The sequence below is a fragment of the Penicillium mononematosum genome (assembly GCF_028829835.1).
Source record: "Penicillium mononematosum strain IBT 11891 chromosome Unknown utg000005l:1.0-9366267.0:1.0-9372171.0, whole genome shotgun sequence".
NCBI classification, from domain to species: domain Eukaryota; kingdom Fungi; phylum Ascomycota; class Eurotiomycetes; order Eurotiales; family Aspergillaceae; genus Penicillium; species Penicillium mononematosum.
Genome location: NW_026643275.1, coordinates 8,711,024 through 8,727,600, shown reverse-complemented (window position 1 = coordinate 8,727,600; position 16,577 = coordinate 8,711,024). Strand labels below are relative to the sequence as shown.

The following is a 16,577-nucleotide window of genomic DNA, read 5'->3' as shown; positions in this document are numbered from 1 at the left end:
GGGCTGTTTTTAACCATATATATCAAGTGCGGTGTCCAACACTAAAATATGTTATACAGTAGTTTACTATTTAAAAAGTTCATAGACATTTTTAAGGGGATTATGGTTAGAAATAGATATCAGATGAGATCACTTCATCTTTATAACTTGAAGGCACTGGGTTATTGACCACGATAATCCTGGGGGTTCGGCTGAACTCCGGCCCCAGAGCTAACCAACTCCGCATTTCTCCATGTTTTCTCGTGTTCTGATATTGAACTTCCGCAATCTTGTTGATTCCTGTTTAAAAGAAAAGGGTACACTTCCGTCTTCCGGTCTTACCCAAGACACCGGATTCCCCATTTCATCATGAGCACCCAGACACAAACAGAGACGATCGTGCTGCAGACAAGAGCTTCCACCGAAGCGACTCCAGCCGAGAATGACACAACACAAGACTCAAGACCCCCAGACCCAAAATGGATGTATGCCAAAATCCTCAGCGCAGGATTATCCTTTTTCGTCGCGGGAGTCAACGACGGAAGTCTAGGATCACTCATTCCCTACGTGATACGCACCTACGACATCGGCACGAACATGGTAGCCGTGCTGTAAGACCAGACCAAGGATATTCATCTCCAATACAACACTAACACCGCCAGATACGGCACAACCTTCTTCGGCTGGCTAGTCGCCGCCCTAACCAACGGCAAAATAACCCAATACCTAGACCTAGGCCCAATCCTCAGTCTAGGCGCCGCCATCCAAGTCCTAGCCCAAGTACTGCGTGTCTGGGAACCCCCATTCGCACTGTACGCGGTAACATTCTTCCTAGCCAGTCTGGGCCAAGCCTACAACGACACCCACGCTAACACCTTCGTCTCGGCGCTGAACGGCGCGCACCGCTGGCTCGGCTTTATCCATGCTATGTACATGGCCGGGTGTCTGGTTGGACCCTTCGTAGCAACGGGTGTGGCGTCGGCGAATGTCGATTCGAAGTGGTATTTGTTTTATCTTTTCCCGCTTGGCGTGGGTGTAGTGAATCTTGCGTTTGTGGGTGGTTCTTTCCGGGATCGTATGGCTGCTCCGACTGTGAGGGGGCGGAGGGGGGACAGGACTGCTTCGAATTCTGCGCTCAAGGAGATCAAAGATACGCTTTCTACTCCGGGGGTTTGGCTGCTGAGTTTGTTTTTCTTTTTCTTTCTTGGTGCTACTATTACCGCTGGAGGTATGTCTTCTGTTGTTTCTCTGCTTGTTCTGTGAAACTGATTATATCAGGCTGGATGGTCGAGTACCTTGTCAACGTTCGCAACGGCGATGTCAAAGAAATGGGTTATGTCCCAGCTGGCTTCTATGGGGGCGCCTTTCTAGGACGTCTTATCCTCGCTGAGCCTACGCATAGACTCGGCGAGCGTCGGATGATCTTCTTATACGCTCTGCTGTGTGTGGGTCTGCAGTTGGTATTCTGGCTGTGAGTTTGGCAATATCTCCAAGATCCCATCTATATACCGGTATCCTGCTTTGTCTGTACTAATACTAGTGATCTACCAGCGTCCCAAATATTATCACCGAGGCAGTAGCAGTCAGTCTACTGGGATTCTTCTCTGGTCCTTTCTTTGCAACAGTAAGTGTCCACTACTGTATTTTTCTGATTCCAACTCTAACCAGCTTAGGGTATATCGGTCGGCTCAAAGATCTTCTCAGCAGAGATCCGCTCCTCGGCAATCGGTAAGCTGACCTCACGGCCTTGGAATCCCTGGGGTCTACATTTCTATTCTAACTGTACTCCACATAGCATTTGTCTTCGTACTTGGTCAAATCGGCGGATCGGTCTTTCCCGCTTTGACGGGCATCATCGCGGGAAAGGTTGGTGTCAAGGTCCTGCAACCCATGCTCGTTGGTTTGCTCGGTGCCGCTGGTGTGAGCTGGTTAATCTTGCCCAAGGATACTGCCTTACATCAGGATTGAGGGTTTATAAAACCGCGCTCCATGGTATAGGATTGGTCTACAGAGAGCCGAGAGACGTGATATGTGTGAAAACCCCATATAGAGAACACAATCTGCTTTAGGCGAGAAGATGGACTTAGAAGGGTAGTGAAGACAATCCACAAGGGTATAAAATTCATTACTTCGTTACATCACGACGACCAAGACCGCGAGAAATCAAAACCACCAACCAAAAGGGACCACCAACCAAATACACAACCTCGCACAGCTATGATAAAAATGAACCAACCAACATAAAGAAACCTCATAAGCATCATTCCTCATAAGAAAATAACCGAAAGCCCTTAGAAAATATCCTCAGGCCATTGGTAATCTTCAAGGCCAGAAATCACAGAATCCCCAACAGAAGCCGACGAAGGAGAAATCACTGGAGCAGACACAGGCCTCTTTTTAGGCGACCTATTCACATCGACCTTGACCTTAGCAGCACTCGAGCGATGCTCTTCAGGGAGAGGCGGTACGGGCGGAATATCATCGTCACGGAGATATCCGGACCGCCTGCGACTAGGAGACGTCTTCGACCGTGTCGGGGTGCGAGGGCTACGGTCAGGATTGAGCTGGCGCTGTGGGTGGTGGTAGAAGGCTTCGCGGTGGGAGTTACTTGGCGGAGCAGACAGAGGCGTAGACCAGATATTGGAACGCGAATCATCGTCCGAGGCAGCGGCAGGAGAAGAGGCTGGGCGCTTATTGGTCTGGCTCTTTTTCATGCGGGTAGGGGTTGTGGGCTTGGAACTTGGTGAGCGCGTGGTCCCGGAGACTTTTCGGGGTTGAACGTAGGGGGGACCTTTTGATGTTGCGCGTGGCACTTGTACTTCCTCCCGTATCCTTCTCTTCGTGCTCGCTCGGGGGAGCTGCGTGGTCGGTGGCCTGCTTGCGCTTGGCTGAGCCGGGGCTCTCGCCGGCCTCGGATTTCGGCCATTTCGCTTTTCCCGGTGGGCTAAGTAGACCGGAGTCAATCAGAACATTGAGTTCGGGACCGCGTTCTTGATCGTCGATGCCTTTCGTCGGACTGGGCTGAAGAGGGTTCCCACTATCGATAGATTCAGGAATGGAAGACTTCCGTTTACGGGAGGAGCGGTCCTTACCCATTGACGACGGCTGTGTCCCTTTCGAGCGCCATTTTGGACTTTGGCTTGTAGCCGGGGTGTGAGGCGGTCGTGATTCTTCAAAGGAGAAAGTTTCGCGGCTTTCCACAGATGGTAGGGCTGTCAGATTGGCCGCTTCAGATCCAGACGCCTCGTGTTCTGCGGCCTGTTGATCTAGAAGCCTTTCCGACGGCAGAGTGGGAAGGGCACCAGGGACAAACTTCCTTGGGAACAATGCGGGATCCATCTCGGTATTGATGGGTTTTGGTTGAGTCATAGGTGCTGGGAGCCGCTCCTCGTTGCCTGTGAGCTCACGGAGCTCTTGCCGGGCACGTTGCAGCTTGTCCTCGAGATTGCTAACTTTCTTGAGCAGTTTGGTCTGGCGCGAGAGTTCCCTGCGGGAGGGTTGCTTGCGCAGTCCAGTTTGCTCGTATTCATCGGAAGTTCTATCGCAAAACACTGCTGGCGAAGCAGATGGCGATCCATGGGATTTGAAGAATGACTTGGCTAGGCGAAGATCCTGAAGAGAGGAGCGCTTGGAAGCCGAGGACTCAGACCGTAAAGGTGCACCATGGTTCCCTTGTTCAATTGGGTGACGATACGGGTCTTTGACTGGAGAACCTTTGGCTGGAGAACCGTATTCCATCTTGTGCTGTATGGACCGCCAGGTCTGGTCGGCGAGGGTAGTGCTGACACCAAGACTCTCAGTATAATGGCCCTTATTCGTACCCTTGTAGCCAGCCTTCTTCAATTCCGCATAGGCCTGCTCCGCCTGATTGATGACATCCTTCTGCGGCGACTTAGCAGGCGAACCCTCCGAGTTCTTCCCCCATCCACCAAAGGGATTAAACGCCGAAGCAATAGCCTTCCCAAAACGAAAAATACCAGACGAGCGGTGCTGAATGCCAGGCTGTTTGTTTTCCTCCTGAAAGTAGATACTGGGCGGTTTCTCGCTCACACTATCATTCATAGTCGCTTCGACGAATCGCGATGTCCGTCCTCTGGGACGACGGGAGCTAGAAGCAGATGCCGCAGCATGGCGAGCGCGCAGCGAAGCGAGCGATCCGCGGGGTGAAGCGCGGGGCGAGGACTTGTAGCCTGAACCATTTCCGCTCGTGCTGAGACTTCCGTTTTCACCCCGTTGGGCGCGGCGATCATGGGCTCCGTAATCAGCGGCTTCCTCGGGCAACGGCCAGTCATTCGAGCGACGTCGTTTGGCTAGGTTTCCTGCCGGAGACCGGTGGTCATCTGGGTGCGCCTCCTCGGCATCGTCGAATTGTCCAGAGATGTCTGAGCTCCAATCGCAGTCCTCGTCGTCGCTAGAGCGTAGGTGCTTGCGCGAGGTGCGCTGGTGTGCGGGGCTCGGGTCGATGTCCATTTCCATTTTGGAGTCGCGGGCACTGATATTGCGTAGGGAAGTTAGGTTCAATCCTTTTTATGCGTTGAGATCCCTTTCATGGGGGTTATGACAAGGGGACCTTACCTTTGCAGCTTATCCTTTTTTTCCCCACGCCCTTGGAAAGATGTCGCAAAAGTCTGTTAGAATCTGGCATAGAAAAGTAGTTGAGTGCTAAGGGAAGAAAGCTAAGAAATGAAGGTAAGCAATGAAGCTAAGAAATGAAAATCGAAATGAAAATCTCGGGAGACTCTAAGGTGATCAGGTTTGTTTACATACTCCGCACTTGCCAAGGGGGGAAGTTTGTTGTGGTACCTGGTACCCACGTCTACCGCCAATCTGTTGTGATAGATAAAGTACCAGTTACATCATCAGAATGTACCATATCCCCAAACAAAGTACAAATATGTATATCTGTATATCTATAAAACCTGGACTTCGATATGGAATTTCGCTGTCTCAGACATATGCCTTGGATTCGAGGAATGTAGAATATGACATATCCAACCGAGACATGGATATGTACATGTATGGATTGACAACACTTGGCTACTAAAGTGTGGATATCTCTACATAGGTATGTATTCTGAAAATCGCAAATCATACATGTAGATTGGATCAGGTAAAATAGAAATGCTAGGTATCAAGAGGACGCGACAACGCCAGTACAAAGAGCAAATTAAGCAGCAGGGGTTAAGGAAACCAGTATCACAACGTGAATGAGACAAGCCGGTTGACTGTTCTGAAAGTATGCTCTGAGAAATTTAGAAGACCATCCTAGCTAGAATCGAGATAGGAGTGACATTCTCTGTTCCGATCTGGGATGACAGGAACGAGGCACCTTGCTTTTGATGAAGATGAAATTCGAGATGCAAGTCGATGGCTGTGTCAAACATAAATGATCATTGAGGCTGGGAGCAAGAATAGCAACACTGCCAAACCCCTATATAACTCCGAATCTTGACCAAAGAGGTTCCTCGCAAAAGAGTGGAATATGAAAGAATGAGTTCTCAAAGAGATGAGTCCAAATGCATCAACGAATCTAGGGCTCAAATAGCCTCAATGAGGAATCAGGAGATAAGTTATGTACAAAAAAGATGCAATCAGATACCATCACAAGAATCAGGTCCATTAACCGGGTCAAGACTCGGTCATCGAGACAAGCCCAAGGAGAGTATGTCATGTTTTCCGCTATTATGGCAAGATATTCGAGGCAATCCCAGGTCTTATGTACTCGACGGAGGAGCTTTCATGACCATTTTGCCGTTGGCACGCTTGTAGGATAACTGAATACCCATCTCAGCCATAAGTGCAGCGCGACTTTCTCCCGAGAAATCGCGATAAGCGGGATAAGGCTCGGTATCAGGCCGCATGCCGTTCTGCATTGACCGGTCATCAAGTCCGAAAGTATCTTCATGACTCCTTTTGCCGTATGTTGGCCCAGTTTGGTATACCATACGCTTTCCTCTAACGTTGTCATATCCGCCGCCGCCACCGCCGCCGGGTGAAGTGCATTCCACAGAAGGAACAATATGGTTGGCATATTCATTTGATAGAGGCTTGGGAGGCGGCATGGCCGGCACCAAGTTCGGTGTTTGAGAACGGGACACCGGAACATTGGGCGCGGATGGGTATGGACTTGGTTCAGGCATGCGGGGATCCATGTATGAGTTTGGTTTTGGTGGATCCATGGCATAGGAACTCATAGGAGGCTTGGGGTAACCACCTCGTTCGACAGGTATCTGAGGCGCCGGATACGCAATGGGTGTTCCTTCGTATTCGGAACCGTTGGATGGGTGCCGTATCTGGGCATATGCGTGCTGTGGGGAGTAGATACCTTGCGGGGCAACCGGGGGTGGCGTAGGAGGCATGTGAGGAGCCGGATAATGCGAAGGCGTGGAGCCAAATGAAAGGTGCGATTGGTATGAGGGTGTTTGGGAGTGTGACATGGGTGCAGGTGGCATGGGTCTCTGATAGGGCTGCGGGCACTGGAAGCCATAGTCGGGTGCAGATGGTCGTCGATCCGGGGGAACAAACCCGTAAGGTGAATCTATATTGCTGCCATTGCTGTTCGATCTAGGGCGATCCATCGAAGCCGCGTATCTGTCGGGTGTCGTGTAACGATCTGACGATCTTGCATACGCAGCTGCGCGTTCCTCGCCGAATTCATAGTCCTCATCTCGCTTGTCGCCCCGGCGTCTCATGCGAACATCACGACGAATGCGAACGCGACAACCCTGCTCAGCAATGATGCGGCTCAGAGAGGTGCTGGTCGCTAGACCAGGGAACTTCTTGGCGCTATAAACGGTAAAAGGCACCGACTTGACCTCGAGACGGAAATGAAGAAATGCTTGCGGGGTGCCCGGCTTTGATGTAGCGGAAAGAGGTATTTGGTTGGGAAGAGGCAAAGTCGAATCTTTGTCGGCATCTTTGGCGTCCTTGATCTCTTCGTACAGGTGGAAGCTCAAGCGGTACCGGCCCTCGTGGCGCACCGATAGATCTGGGAAGATGAAATAGCCTGCTTGTGAAGGGCGATCGAGATATGCGACACCGGCGACGGGAACACCGGTTAATACAGGGCACGACTGTGGTCCACCCCACCCGCCCGTGGGCGATAGGGCGTGCGGTTTCAAGGGTTGCATAGAGGAAGAAATTGGCATTGTAGGCGAAGGTGATATCGGTCTTTTGTGCATCATTAGCCGGGTCGGACTCGAAGATGCGTAGCTCGACCACAGGGGGTGGGTCAACAGGGCGACGGTCGGCGGATGCTATTTGGGAAGGTCAGTCAACGCGCAGCCTTGCTTAGGCTCAATAGCAAATACTGACACTTCGCTCCCGCGCCGCATGCTCTTGCCCGCTCTGGTTGTTGCATCACGCTCAATTTGTACGTGAGCTGTTTGCCTTCACGCGTGATCCGGCTAACTGAGTGCTCAGTCTCATTATGAGGCGGCATGAGGGATGGTCTGTTGGCCATTTTCGCGGATTGATGTTGTTATTCCCAGATATTCTGCCGGTCGCAGTATGGGCAAAGGTCGATCGTTCGGAGGGGTTCGTCGTAGTATGTTGATTCTGCCACAAAGTGCAATGTACAATCCGGAATCAATGGGGCCTTGGGCGAGTTGTGCTGATTTATGTTGGCGGGATATGGCCTTCTTCTCCCCTAGTTCCTGGCTTCACATAAGCCGTTGGAAAGACTTCCAGGGTAGTCAAATCGGCAATCCCCCACACATACAGAAAATGAACAAAAATCGATCCCAATAGATTCTGGAAACCCCAAGTTCGAATCAAGTGAATGGGAAGTAGAGAAGAGGAGAGGGGGCAGAGTGGGAATCGGTGACACTAACAGACCCCGAGCCCTGGGTACGCCTCCCGATTATGGGTAATTGCGGTATTGAACAAAAGTACCTGTTCGCTCCCGTGTATGGTTTCCTTGTTTCTGATATTTCTGATATTTCCGCTTTCTGCTTTCTAATTTCTATTCCTATAATATCTTTTCTTTAGGAAAGGATGCATGTATTGCATTAATCTAAGGTCAAATTGATGTCCTCTACTGTATGCCTATAGTGTCTTCAGTTTGAATAGTACCTCTATGTAATGATATAACAGCATTGAGTGGAAATATAATCAAAATCAATCCGAAAGAAGGAAGATTCCCTATAAGAAGATGACAACACATGTCAATTTGTAGATCTCATTGCTTTTTTGCTGTAAAGAACTGGTATTTATTTTCCCATGGAACCTCCACGTTACCCGGCGTTTATCTTGCTGGGTTCCAAGGTTCCGGCCGCAACCCAGTCCAACGGACCGGAGTCCCTTTATTTTCCTTGGTCTCCATAATGTCGTATGCTTATATTGTCTCCTTCTCTAGATGAATATCAATCTGCCAATCTGCTTGCAAAGATCTCACTGTTTTACAAGTTGTAGGATTAATGTTAGTTCACTAGAAAAAATCCTTCTGATAAATTTCAAATCCCGTGTATTTTCATTACCGGTCTAGCCCCCCCTGAGAACATTGTAAAAACATAAAAATCAAACGGACTTGGAACTTTGAACTTTCCCGACATGGACCTCCCAATTTAGACATTGATTGTCAATCGTCAAAACGCAGTGATTCGCTTTGACATTCAAGCCGAACTCCATCGAACCACTGATCCACTCACGTATGACTCCAGCAAGCCAATCAGCGATGTCTTAAACCAGTCTAGACGGCTTCTGGCAGGAGTTGCCCCAGCTGCCAGCTGTTCATCCAATGTGCGCACAGTTCGATGATGAATTTAATTCCGCAAACCCATCTTTTCGCTGAACTTGGGTGATCTTCTGGTTCACTTATGAAGCGGATAAATTATGCATACTCCGTACTTTTTCTCTTATTTGGTATGACTCCATACTCTCCGTATGGAGAATGCTGTCAAGAATGAAAGTCAGGCGAGCTATTCCGTACTCTGTACAGCCCTATTAACTGTATACCTGTCCGGTGATTTATTCTAAACGCTCAAAGTAGAACGGACCGAATAAAACAAAAATCGAGAAAAGCTACGGAGTACTCCGTGCTGCATTTTAGGGCCTGCAGACTTAGTCCCTTTAGGTACAAAGTACAGGATCTTGCGAGGAATTCCACACTGGCCTGGGTCTAACGGCTCTATTCATGTGCACACTCGAATTCGTCTCTTTTTTATCACTGCTGTACGGAGTACGAAGTAACAAGTACAGAGTATGATACATGTTATATTCCGAAACAGGTCCTTTATGGGCGCGGAATACTCCGTACGGAGTAGTTATATTCAATTGGGTCTCCTTGAACATTTTAGTACCGGGGAAGTCGGGCCATAAGAAACTACTGCATCAGCTCAAAATAGTCGATCCATCCGTCTCAGAATCCCTCTTGGCCATAATTACGGGAAGATGACAAAAAGTTATATTTTTCAAGTCATTCCAAGTGATAATGCAATGCAACTTGAGATCTATATAATTTAGACCCGGCGTACGTGAACTCGGTACAGCAGAATTCCTTGTGGCGATGATCTGTATAAGTAATGTGCTCCTGGTTTTCTTATTTATTCTTTATGTTTCACTGTTTCTTCGTCCGTACTGTCGTACACACTCGGTCCAAGCTTTGTCAATGCTTCAAACTCCACTAAGCCATGTGCTACAGGGTTTGGAAATCCTCGCGGCACAATGCGAACAGTTACTCACTGGGCAATAATCTACATACATAATCAAAATAATAAATACAATTATAATAAGTTCAAATAGAGAAATCTTGGAAAGATAGAAAAAGCGACTTCGAAAAGTACGCGTAAGAGCACTTCATACTCCGTAAGCAACCCTTATATACGGTCCTTGAATGATTTCAGCCGTTAGTGGGCTAGCCCCAGCCCCCCGAAGATCATAGGCATTGCCATGATTCAGCGCTTTAATTTTCTACTCCGTAGAATGATTCATCACTCTATTGCAGAAATTTCATTGGCGCCGGGCAGGCTTTCTTGGCTGTTACAAATAACTCCTGAGTTATCTTTCCTAATGCAATAATGGAATATGTGCACAAGTTCAACGATTATATATTGTAGGAACAACTGTCTGTATTCAGTAAGAGTCTTTCTCGCATCCACGTGGACATATGCAACTTGAAGTGTTCCCCTTGTTATGACTGAATTATGCTACTCTGTGCTCCCTTCCGTCTCGGCTCCGAGCAACCCCTGTCAAAGCGGTCGATAATGGGAGTGCTCAGGACCCTTCTTTGCATTTGGACGATTGCCTTGATTGGGATGGACGGCAGGGTGATTTTATCATGTGAGTGGCTGCTAAAGAGATCGAAGGGTATCAAAAGTTGGAATGTAAACTTTCTCCTTTTAGGGAGACCCGCTTCCCTTTACTCTTTACTTGTGTTAGTGCGATACGGCCGCTATCAGGATGAATCGACTGTACCATTATTCCATAACACGGCGTAGGTTGTCTCCGTGTTACTTTTAGAAATAAATATCAGCCACACTTGATCTCAGTTATAACCTACTCTGTACTCCGTACGGAGTGTATTGTGCACAACAAACGGCACTCAGATCGTCGCATACAATACATACGCCTATATGCTGTAGCACACGGGTAGAAACGAGGATCTTCAACCAAATCCCAGCTGACTGGCAGTTAAGCCAGCAGGCTGGGCCGCTCCGGCGCTAGGGGTAGCTCCCTTCATCAACTGATAAACTTGCACCGGGCAACATATTCGTGACTCGATGATTTTCTTCTACTGCTTTTGAACAATAGTGAATTTGTTTCAAAGACTCGCCATTTTACCCACCATCACTTATCCACCATTCCACCAGTATTCGGTGAGGAATTATTTCGAAATATATCACGACGATGGATGTATGTAAATCCTATTATTGCTTTGATCGTAGTTACTGGATTCTAACTAGATTCAACAAGACGGATCATCTAAACGAAAGATACGTCAAATTTCGGCTAATAGAGCTCTAACGGGTCGCCGGAGGAGTAGTATAATAAGACTATTGCCCTAATATTACTAAGTTTGTAGAGGGGGGCTTCAACAAAGTATTTCTTTTACGAGCAAAGAATGGCCGTGAAGTAATCGCACGAATTCCGACTCCTATTATGCTTAATTCATCTCGGTGACTGCCTAGGTGGTTCTGCCACTACTCCTTTCGGAAACCTTGGAGTTGCGTTGAGGACCATCTACCTACCGGCTTTGTACGGAGTACAAGCAAATTGTACAATGAGTTTCCCAATGTCACATTTTATAATCACAACAATTTGTTCTAATTTAATCCATTCCACATAGATATATGGTAAAATTTCTTAACAACATGAACAAAGCCCCATTGCTACAGCACTACTCTAGTTTCATGTGCTTATATACAACTGAAGACGGTATAATTCTGCCGAAAAGTGAGGTTATAACGAACTTTAAGGCTACACATTTCGCCCTTCGGGGCATATGGTCAACTGAAAATATACAGAGAAGATTAGCATGGCCCCTGCACTAAGGATGACACGCATAATCAAAGAGAAGCTACCTATTTTTTTTTCTCTTTACAGACCCTATATTGAGGTTATACGGTGCGGGTCATTTTGTATGGATATAATTGGTCCTACGTGATCCGGTAGTCACGTGGGGATTCCCCACGTCGACGGTTCGAATCGACCAATGACAGAATATTATTATTTCCTGTTGTGATTGGCTGAGATGTCATGAACAATCCCGAAGTCTATATTGTAGAGTCAAGATCAACTTCCATATTGCTTCTCCTATGGATCTTCTATTAGTTTTACCTGGCTTTGTAACAAAACCATTCGCACACATCCTCCCTCCCCTTGAACGAGCTAAAGTCACCACTGTTGACCTGATCACTCTCGACTCACTCGAGATCGCGAAACGTGCCCGCGTACCTCCCGCAGATGTTCGCCGGCTCTCCTCCTGCATTGTCGAGGCATTGCACACGGATGTTGGCTTCGAAAAGCCACAGACAAATCCAGGGACCAGCGATGGACCCAGCTCTAGTATAAACCCTGGCGCGACGACCAGGAAAGTCGGCTCAACGAAGCGCGCGTCACAATGGAACACTATAAGCACTCTTGACCCTGCAATGGATGCACTGCTAGGAGGCGGAATTCCGACCGGGTATGTCACAGAAGTTACGGGTGAGAGGTATGTTGCAGGTGTTCATCCAAACCTCATGAGCCCGACAGGCAGGTCCATCTGACTGTGGATCGATGTCCAGTGGAAGCGGCAAGACCCAGTTCCTCCTAAGCCTCTGCCTCGCCATCCAGCTACCCAAACCACAGGGTCTACAACGGCGTGCAATATACATATCAACAGAACACCCGCTATCTACGCCACGACTCTCGCAGATCCTAGAATGCCATCCTGTCCTCTCAACACTCCCCGCCGAGCAGACACCCTCGCTGCAGGATATCCTATCCATCAACGCCATGGACCTGGAGTCACAAGACCACATCTTGAATTACCATCTTCCCGTCGCGATCGAACGTTACGATATCGGCCTAGTCATCATCGATTCAATAACATCCAATTACCGCGCTGAACACGAATCGAACAGCCTCCACGCCAACGCCAAACGATCATCCGAGCTCGCAAAACTGGGTCATCTACTGCGCAACCTCGCCGTAAAGGAAGACATCGCCATCGTGCTCGCGAACCAAGTCTCCGACCGCTTCGAGTCTTTAAAAGGCAGCGAGCCAGCCTCACGGACAGGGTTTCCATCCATGAGCCAAACACCAAGTCGTGGATCCGGCCCTGTCTCTCCCTTCCCGAAATCCCGAACTGAACAGCTAGCTACTAGGAATGGTCAACAGCCACCATCCTCTTCCCCGCTATCTCCTCATCGCCATACCACGCACCAGACGATAAAAACTTCGACGGCTCGTACTTGATTTCTCCCCGAGTACGTAATAGCATGTTGAACGTCGCTCACCAGGAGCGCTTCTACTCTGGCTGGGGGGATGGCATATACCCAGAGAGTGGATCTCTGAAGAACCCGGCGCTGGGACTCGTCTGGTCAACGCAGATCGCCTGTCGAATCGCGCTGAAAAAGGAAGAATCCCACGCTGTAGGCGTTTCCATGGGTGATAGTGCATATCCGGCGTCCATGCAGGATACATCCCATTTCCGAAATGGGGGAAATGTCAACACTCATCAAGACGCGGACTCAATAGCAATGCCTGCCCCTTATCTCAAGAACCGAGTCTCTGACTCGCAGAACGACCTGCCCGCTCCGACCTCTGAATCTACTACACGGAGGACAATGAAACTTGTGTTCTCGCCGTGGACGGCAGGCCCGAAGGATTCACCAAGAAAGGGCCAACCAAGTAGAAGAAGTGGCGAGGTAGAGTTTGAAATCTGGAAAGGTGGCCTGAGAAGTACGAGTCACGGTGAATGATTCGTCTAGTGCCATATATAGCCGACTTCGTTCTTGCCTGCCATATAGTCTATCTTGGAAGTCTTGACCGTGGTTTACTCTATGTTGGCATGACAAGAACAGCAACAGAACTATGATACCCAACAGCGTTGAGATTTTGTACATATGAACATCTGAAAAGATATAAACATCCAAGCAAGGGCCATACTATTCTAAATAATAGACTTCGTATGTGGAGTGCTGATCTTGAGGAGATTAGAAGTTCATGAGTTGAGGTGTGATGCACAACGGCTTGCATGTAGGTAGCCTGTTTTGGAGGTTCACGGGGTTGAACAAAGCGCAAAGAAATGAATCCGTGCGACTCAAGGCTGCTGTACAACTATTATCGAGCCATTTAGGGCTTCCAACTTGGATTTGCTGTGTGATGCAGGCCTTGGCCGACAGTGCTACGTATATTAACCTAGTTATACCTAGCCTCTCTCTTCTTACACTTATCTTGACTTGGAGATGTATAAGAGTATCTAGAATATCTCAAACTGGAATCTGAAAGTGGAATATCACTCCAATATGGCTTTCCGATGGTTATGAATCATAGGCTTGTCGATCATTTGCTCCAGACTCTTTGTATGCATGTAAGCATGTATTCGGTGGACATATGTACAGTTGTACATGTACGTGTAGACAAGGAAGAGACGAAAAGGAAGAACACGCTTCAAATTAACCACAATCATATATATGGACATTTCTCTAAATTAACAGCGACCATCTCTTTCTCCCCTTTTCATCAGGCTCCTTCTTCCCCCCTAACATCCTTGCAACATGAGCCCAACCTTCACCGAAGAAACAAAAGAATGGATCTAAGGATCAAAGGTAAGAGATGCAATATGAAGATGCGAGACCACAACGACAATCACGAAAAAGCTTCAGCGGCTCAATGAGAAAAGAAACGTCAAATTTGATCTATGACTCCCGCCGAATCTCTCAAGGGAAATCGTCTTGACTCTGTGTATATCCACGCAAAGTATACAACATAAGACATCAAAGCTGAAATCGAATCAGAACAATGTAAGAGGGGAAAGAAAACATAACCGGAAAACCAAACAAGCACTCAAGGCCTCAATATCTATTGAGCCTTGGGCATCTTGGCGGGAGGAACACCGACGCCGTTGGTGTTACGGTAGAACATGACACCCTGGCTCTCACCGACCGCACCCTCAGTGGGCTCAACCCACTGGCAGACACGGGCAGAGGTCCACATGGCCTTGAAGAAACCAGTCCAGCCGGTGTGAGCCTCAGAGCGGTAGTGGTCTCCCATGACGCCCTTGATGGCTTCGCTGGCCTCGTCGGCGTTGTAGAAGGGGATGTTGCTGACGTAGTGGTGCAGCACGTGGGTCTCGATGATACCGTGGAAGATGTGGCGGCCGACGAAGCCGAAGTCGCGGTCAATGGTGGCAGCAGCGCCGCGGGCGAAGTTCCACACTTCAGGCTGGTAGTGAGGAAGGGTAGGGTCGGTGTGCTGGAGGAAGGTAATAGCGACTGCAAGGGATATTGTTAGCAACAGGGACTCGAAAGAACTGGTGTTCTTTGTGTTTTGTGAAACTTACCGAGCCAGTGGTTCACCCACAGGTACGGGAGACCGTACCAGACCAGCAGGTTCAACCAGCCGAAGTTGGTGCCGATGTAGTACAGGGCAGAGCCGGTGAGAAGGAGACCCAGGTCACTCAGGACAATCAGCTTGGCGTCCTTGGCCTCGTACAGAGGGCTGGAGGGGTTGAAGTGGTTGACACCGCCAAACCAGCCGTTTTGCTTGCCCACACCGCGGCCCTCGGGCTGCTTGGAGTGGTTGTTGTGACCGGTGACGTTGTTGAGCAGGTACATAGGCCAGCCGAAAAGCTGCTGGGCCAGGAGGTTGCCGGCAGTCAGGATGGGAGTCTCCTCACAGAGCTCACCGAGCTCGTGCAGGGTCTTGCCGACGCGGGAGGCGTACTGCTCACGGGTCTTGGGAACGAAGACCATGTCGCGGGCCAGGTTACCGGTGGCCTTGTGGTGCTTGCCGTGGGAGATCTTCCAGGAGAAGTAGGGGACGAGCAGGAGGGAGTGGCAGATCCAGCCAACAGTGTCGTTCAGGACCTTGGAGGGGGAGAAGGCCTGGTGGCCGCACTCGTGGGCCAGAACCCACACGCCGGTGCCGACGAGACCCTGCACGATGGTGTACAGGGTCCAGAGGGCCACGCGGGCCGGCATGAAGGGGACAGTCTCGGGGGTGACATAGTTGTGGAAGAGGTAGAAGACGGATCCCAACATGGCCATGTCACGGAAGACATAGTACAAACTGGTGGCGGCAGAGCGACGGAAGCAGTGAGCGGGAATGGCATCGCGAATCTGCTTGATGGTGTAGTCTGGGATCTTGAACTCGTTGCCATAGGTATCGAGCATCTTGCTGCCCTCCTGCTCCGAAGCCATCGAGGAAAGGGAGGTAGAGGAGGGAGACTGGCGAGGGCTGTCAAAGGGTGAGGCCGAGACAGAACTGGCCGTTGAGGACTCTGTAGCGGGGTTGCGATTGAGCGCAACGCGCTTGGGGATTGCGGTAGACGACATGTTGGGTGTTGTTGAGGTTGACAGTGTCTAACTCCGAAGTCACAGTGGGTATAACTCTCAAGATATCCCTTTCTATTGGAATGAAACGAAGGACAAGCGTTTCAAAGCAGGAACGAAAGTCGTTTTAAAACAAGAATCAACCTGTGATGGGATTAGCTGGGATTATCGGAGCTGTAAGCTGTCATCTACTCACAATATTTTGAGTTTTTGGGGTGTTGCACAAAAGACAAAGTAGATCGAAGCAAGAGCCCCGTTCTAAACAAGAGCCAACGAGAGCCAACGAGAAAGCAGGCAATTGACCACAAAAAGAAAGAAAGGACACAAAAGAAGGAAACAGCCCCCTTTCAAAAAAAAAAGAGAAACAGAAAAATTGAAGGGCAAAAATTCCAAAAATTCCAAAAAGAAAAACAATCCCATGGGACCGTGGGGTGGTAATTTTCATACCGCCACTCCACCCCCAGGGGCAATCCAACCGTATGGTGTACTGAAAATTACAGATATCTAGATCCACTTCGCCTTCATTGAATTTTCGCATGAACTGCATGTGTCCAGAATAGCCAGAATAGCCAGGATAGGGCTGATCTTTTCTCAGAGTCGATCTCGTATTCATGTCATTGT

At 49.1% G+C, this 16,577-nt stretch overlaps 5 protein-coding genes across 5 annotated transcripts; 2 read left to right on the top strand and 3 right to left on the bottom strand.

Moving 5' to 3' along the window:
- Window positions 1-348: 348 nt before the first annotated feature.
- N7519_011550 (putative MFS transporter) lies at window positions 349-1,947 on the top strand (the record flags this gene model as incomplete). The annotated part of the gene is made up of 6 exons (XM_057298323.1): window positions 349-590; window positions 642-1,207; window positions 1,258-1,450; window positions 1,531-1,603; window positions 1,653-1,707; window positions 1,775-1,947. 6 exons carry the CDS (start codon window positions 349-351, stop codon window positions 1,945-1,947), a joined length of 1,302 nt encoding a protein of 433 aa, XP_057146205.1.
- Window positions 1,948-2,270: 323 nt separating this feature from the next.
- On the bottom strand, window positions 2,271-4,455 carry N7519_011549 (putative nuclear RNA binding protein; the record flags this gene model as incomplete). The annotated part of the gene is made up of 2 exons (XM_057298322.1): window positions 2,271-2,718; window positions 2,771-4,455. The coding sequence occupies 2 exons, from the start codon at window positions 4,453-4,455 to the stop codon at window positions 2,271-2,273; spliced, it is 2,133 nt and encodes a 710-aa protein (XP_057146204.1).
- Window positions 4,456-5,693: 1,238 nt separating this feature from the next.
- veA (sexual development activator VeA) lies at window positions 5,694-7,441 on the bottom strand (the record flags this gene model as incomplete). The annotated part of the gene is given in 3 exon segments (XM_057298321.1): window positions 5,694-7,052; window positions 7,069-7,235; window positions 7,294-7,441. 3 exon segments carry the CDS (start codon window positions 7,439-7,441, stop codon window positions 5,694-5,696), a joined length of 1,674 nt encoding a protein of 557 aa, XP_057146203.1.
- Window positions 7,442-11,732: 4,291 nt separating this feature from the next.
- Window positions 11,733-13,382, top strand: N7519_011547 (putative DNA repair protein (Rad57); the record flags this gene model as incomplete). The annotated part of the gene is made up of 3 exons (XM_057298320.1): window positions 11,733-12,130; window positions 12,204-12,727; window positions 12,799-13,382. 3 exons carry the CDS (start codon window positions 11,733-11,735, stop codon window positions 13,380-13,382), a joined length of 1,506 nt encoding a protein of 501 aa, XP_057146202.1.
- A 1,102-nt stretch (window positions 13,383-14,484) lies between these two features.
- Window positions 14,485-15,959, bottom strand: N7519_011546 (oleate delta-12 desaturase odeA; the record flags this gene model as incomplete). Its single annotated transcript, XM_057298319.1, has 2 exons — window positions 14,485-14,897; window positions 14,966-15,959. The coding sequence occupies 2 exons, from the start codon at window positions 15,957-15,959 to the stop codon at window positions 14,485-14,487; spliced, it is 1,407 nt and encodes a 468-aa protein (XP_057146201.1).
- Window positions 15,960-16,577: the final 618 nt, after the last annotated feature.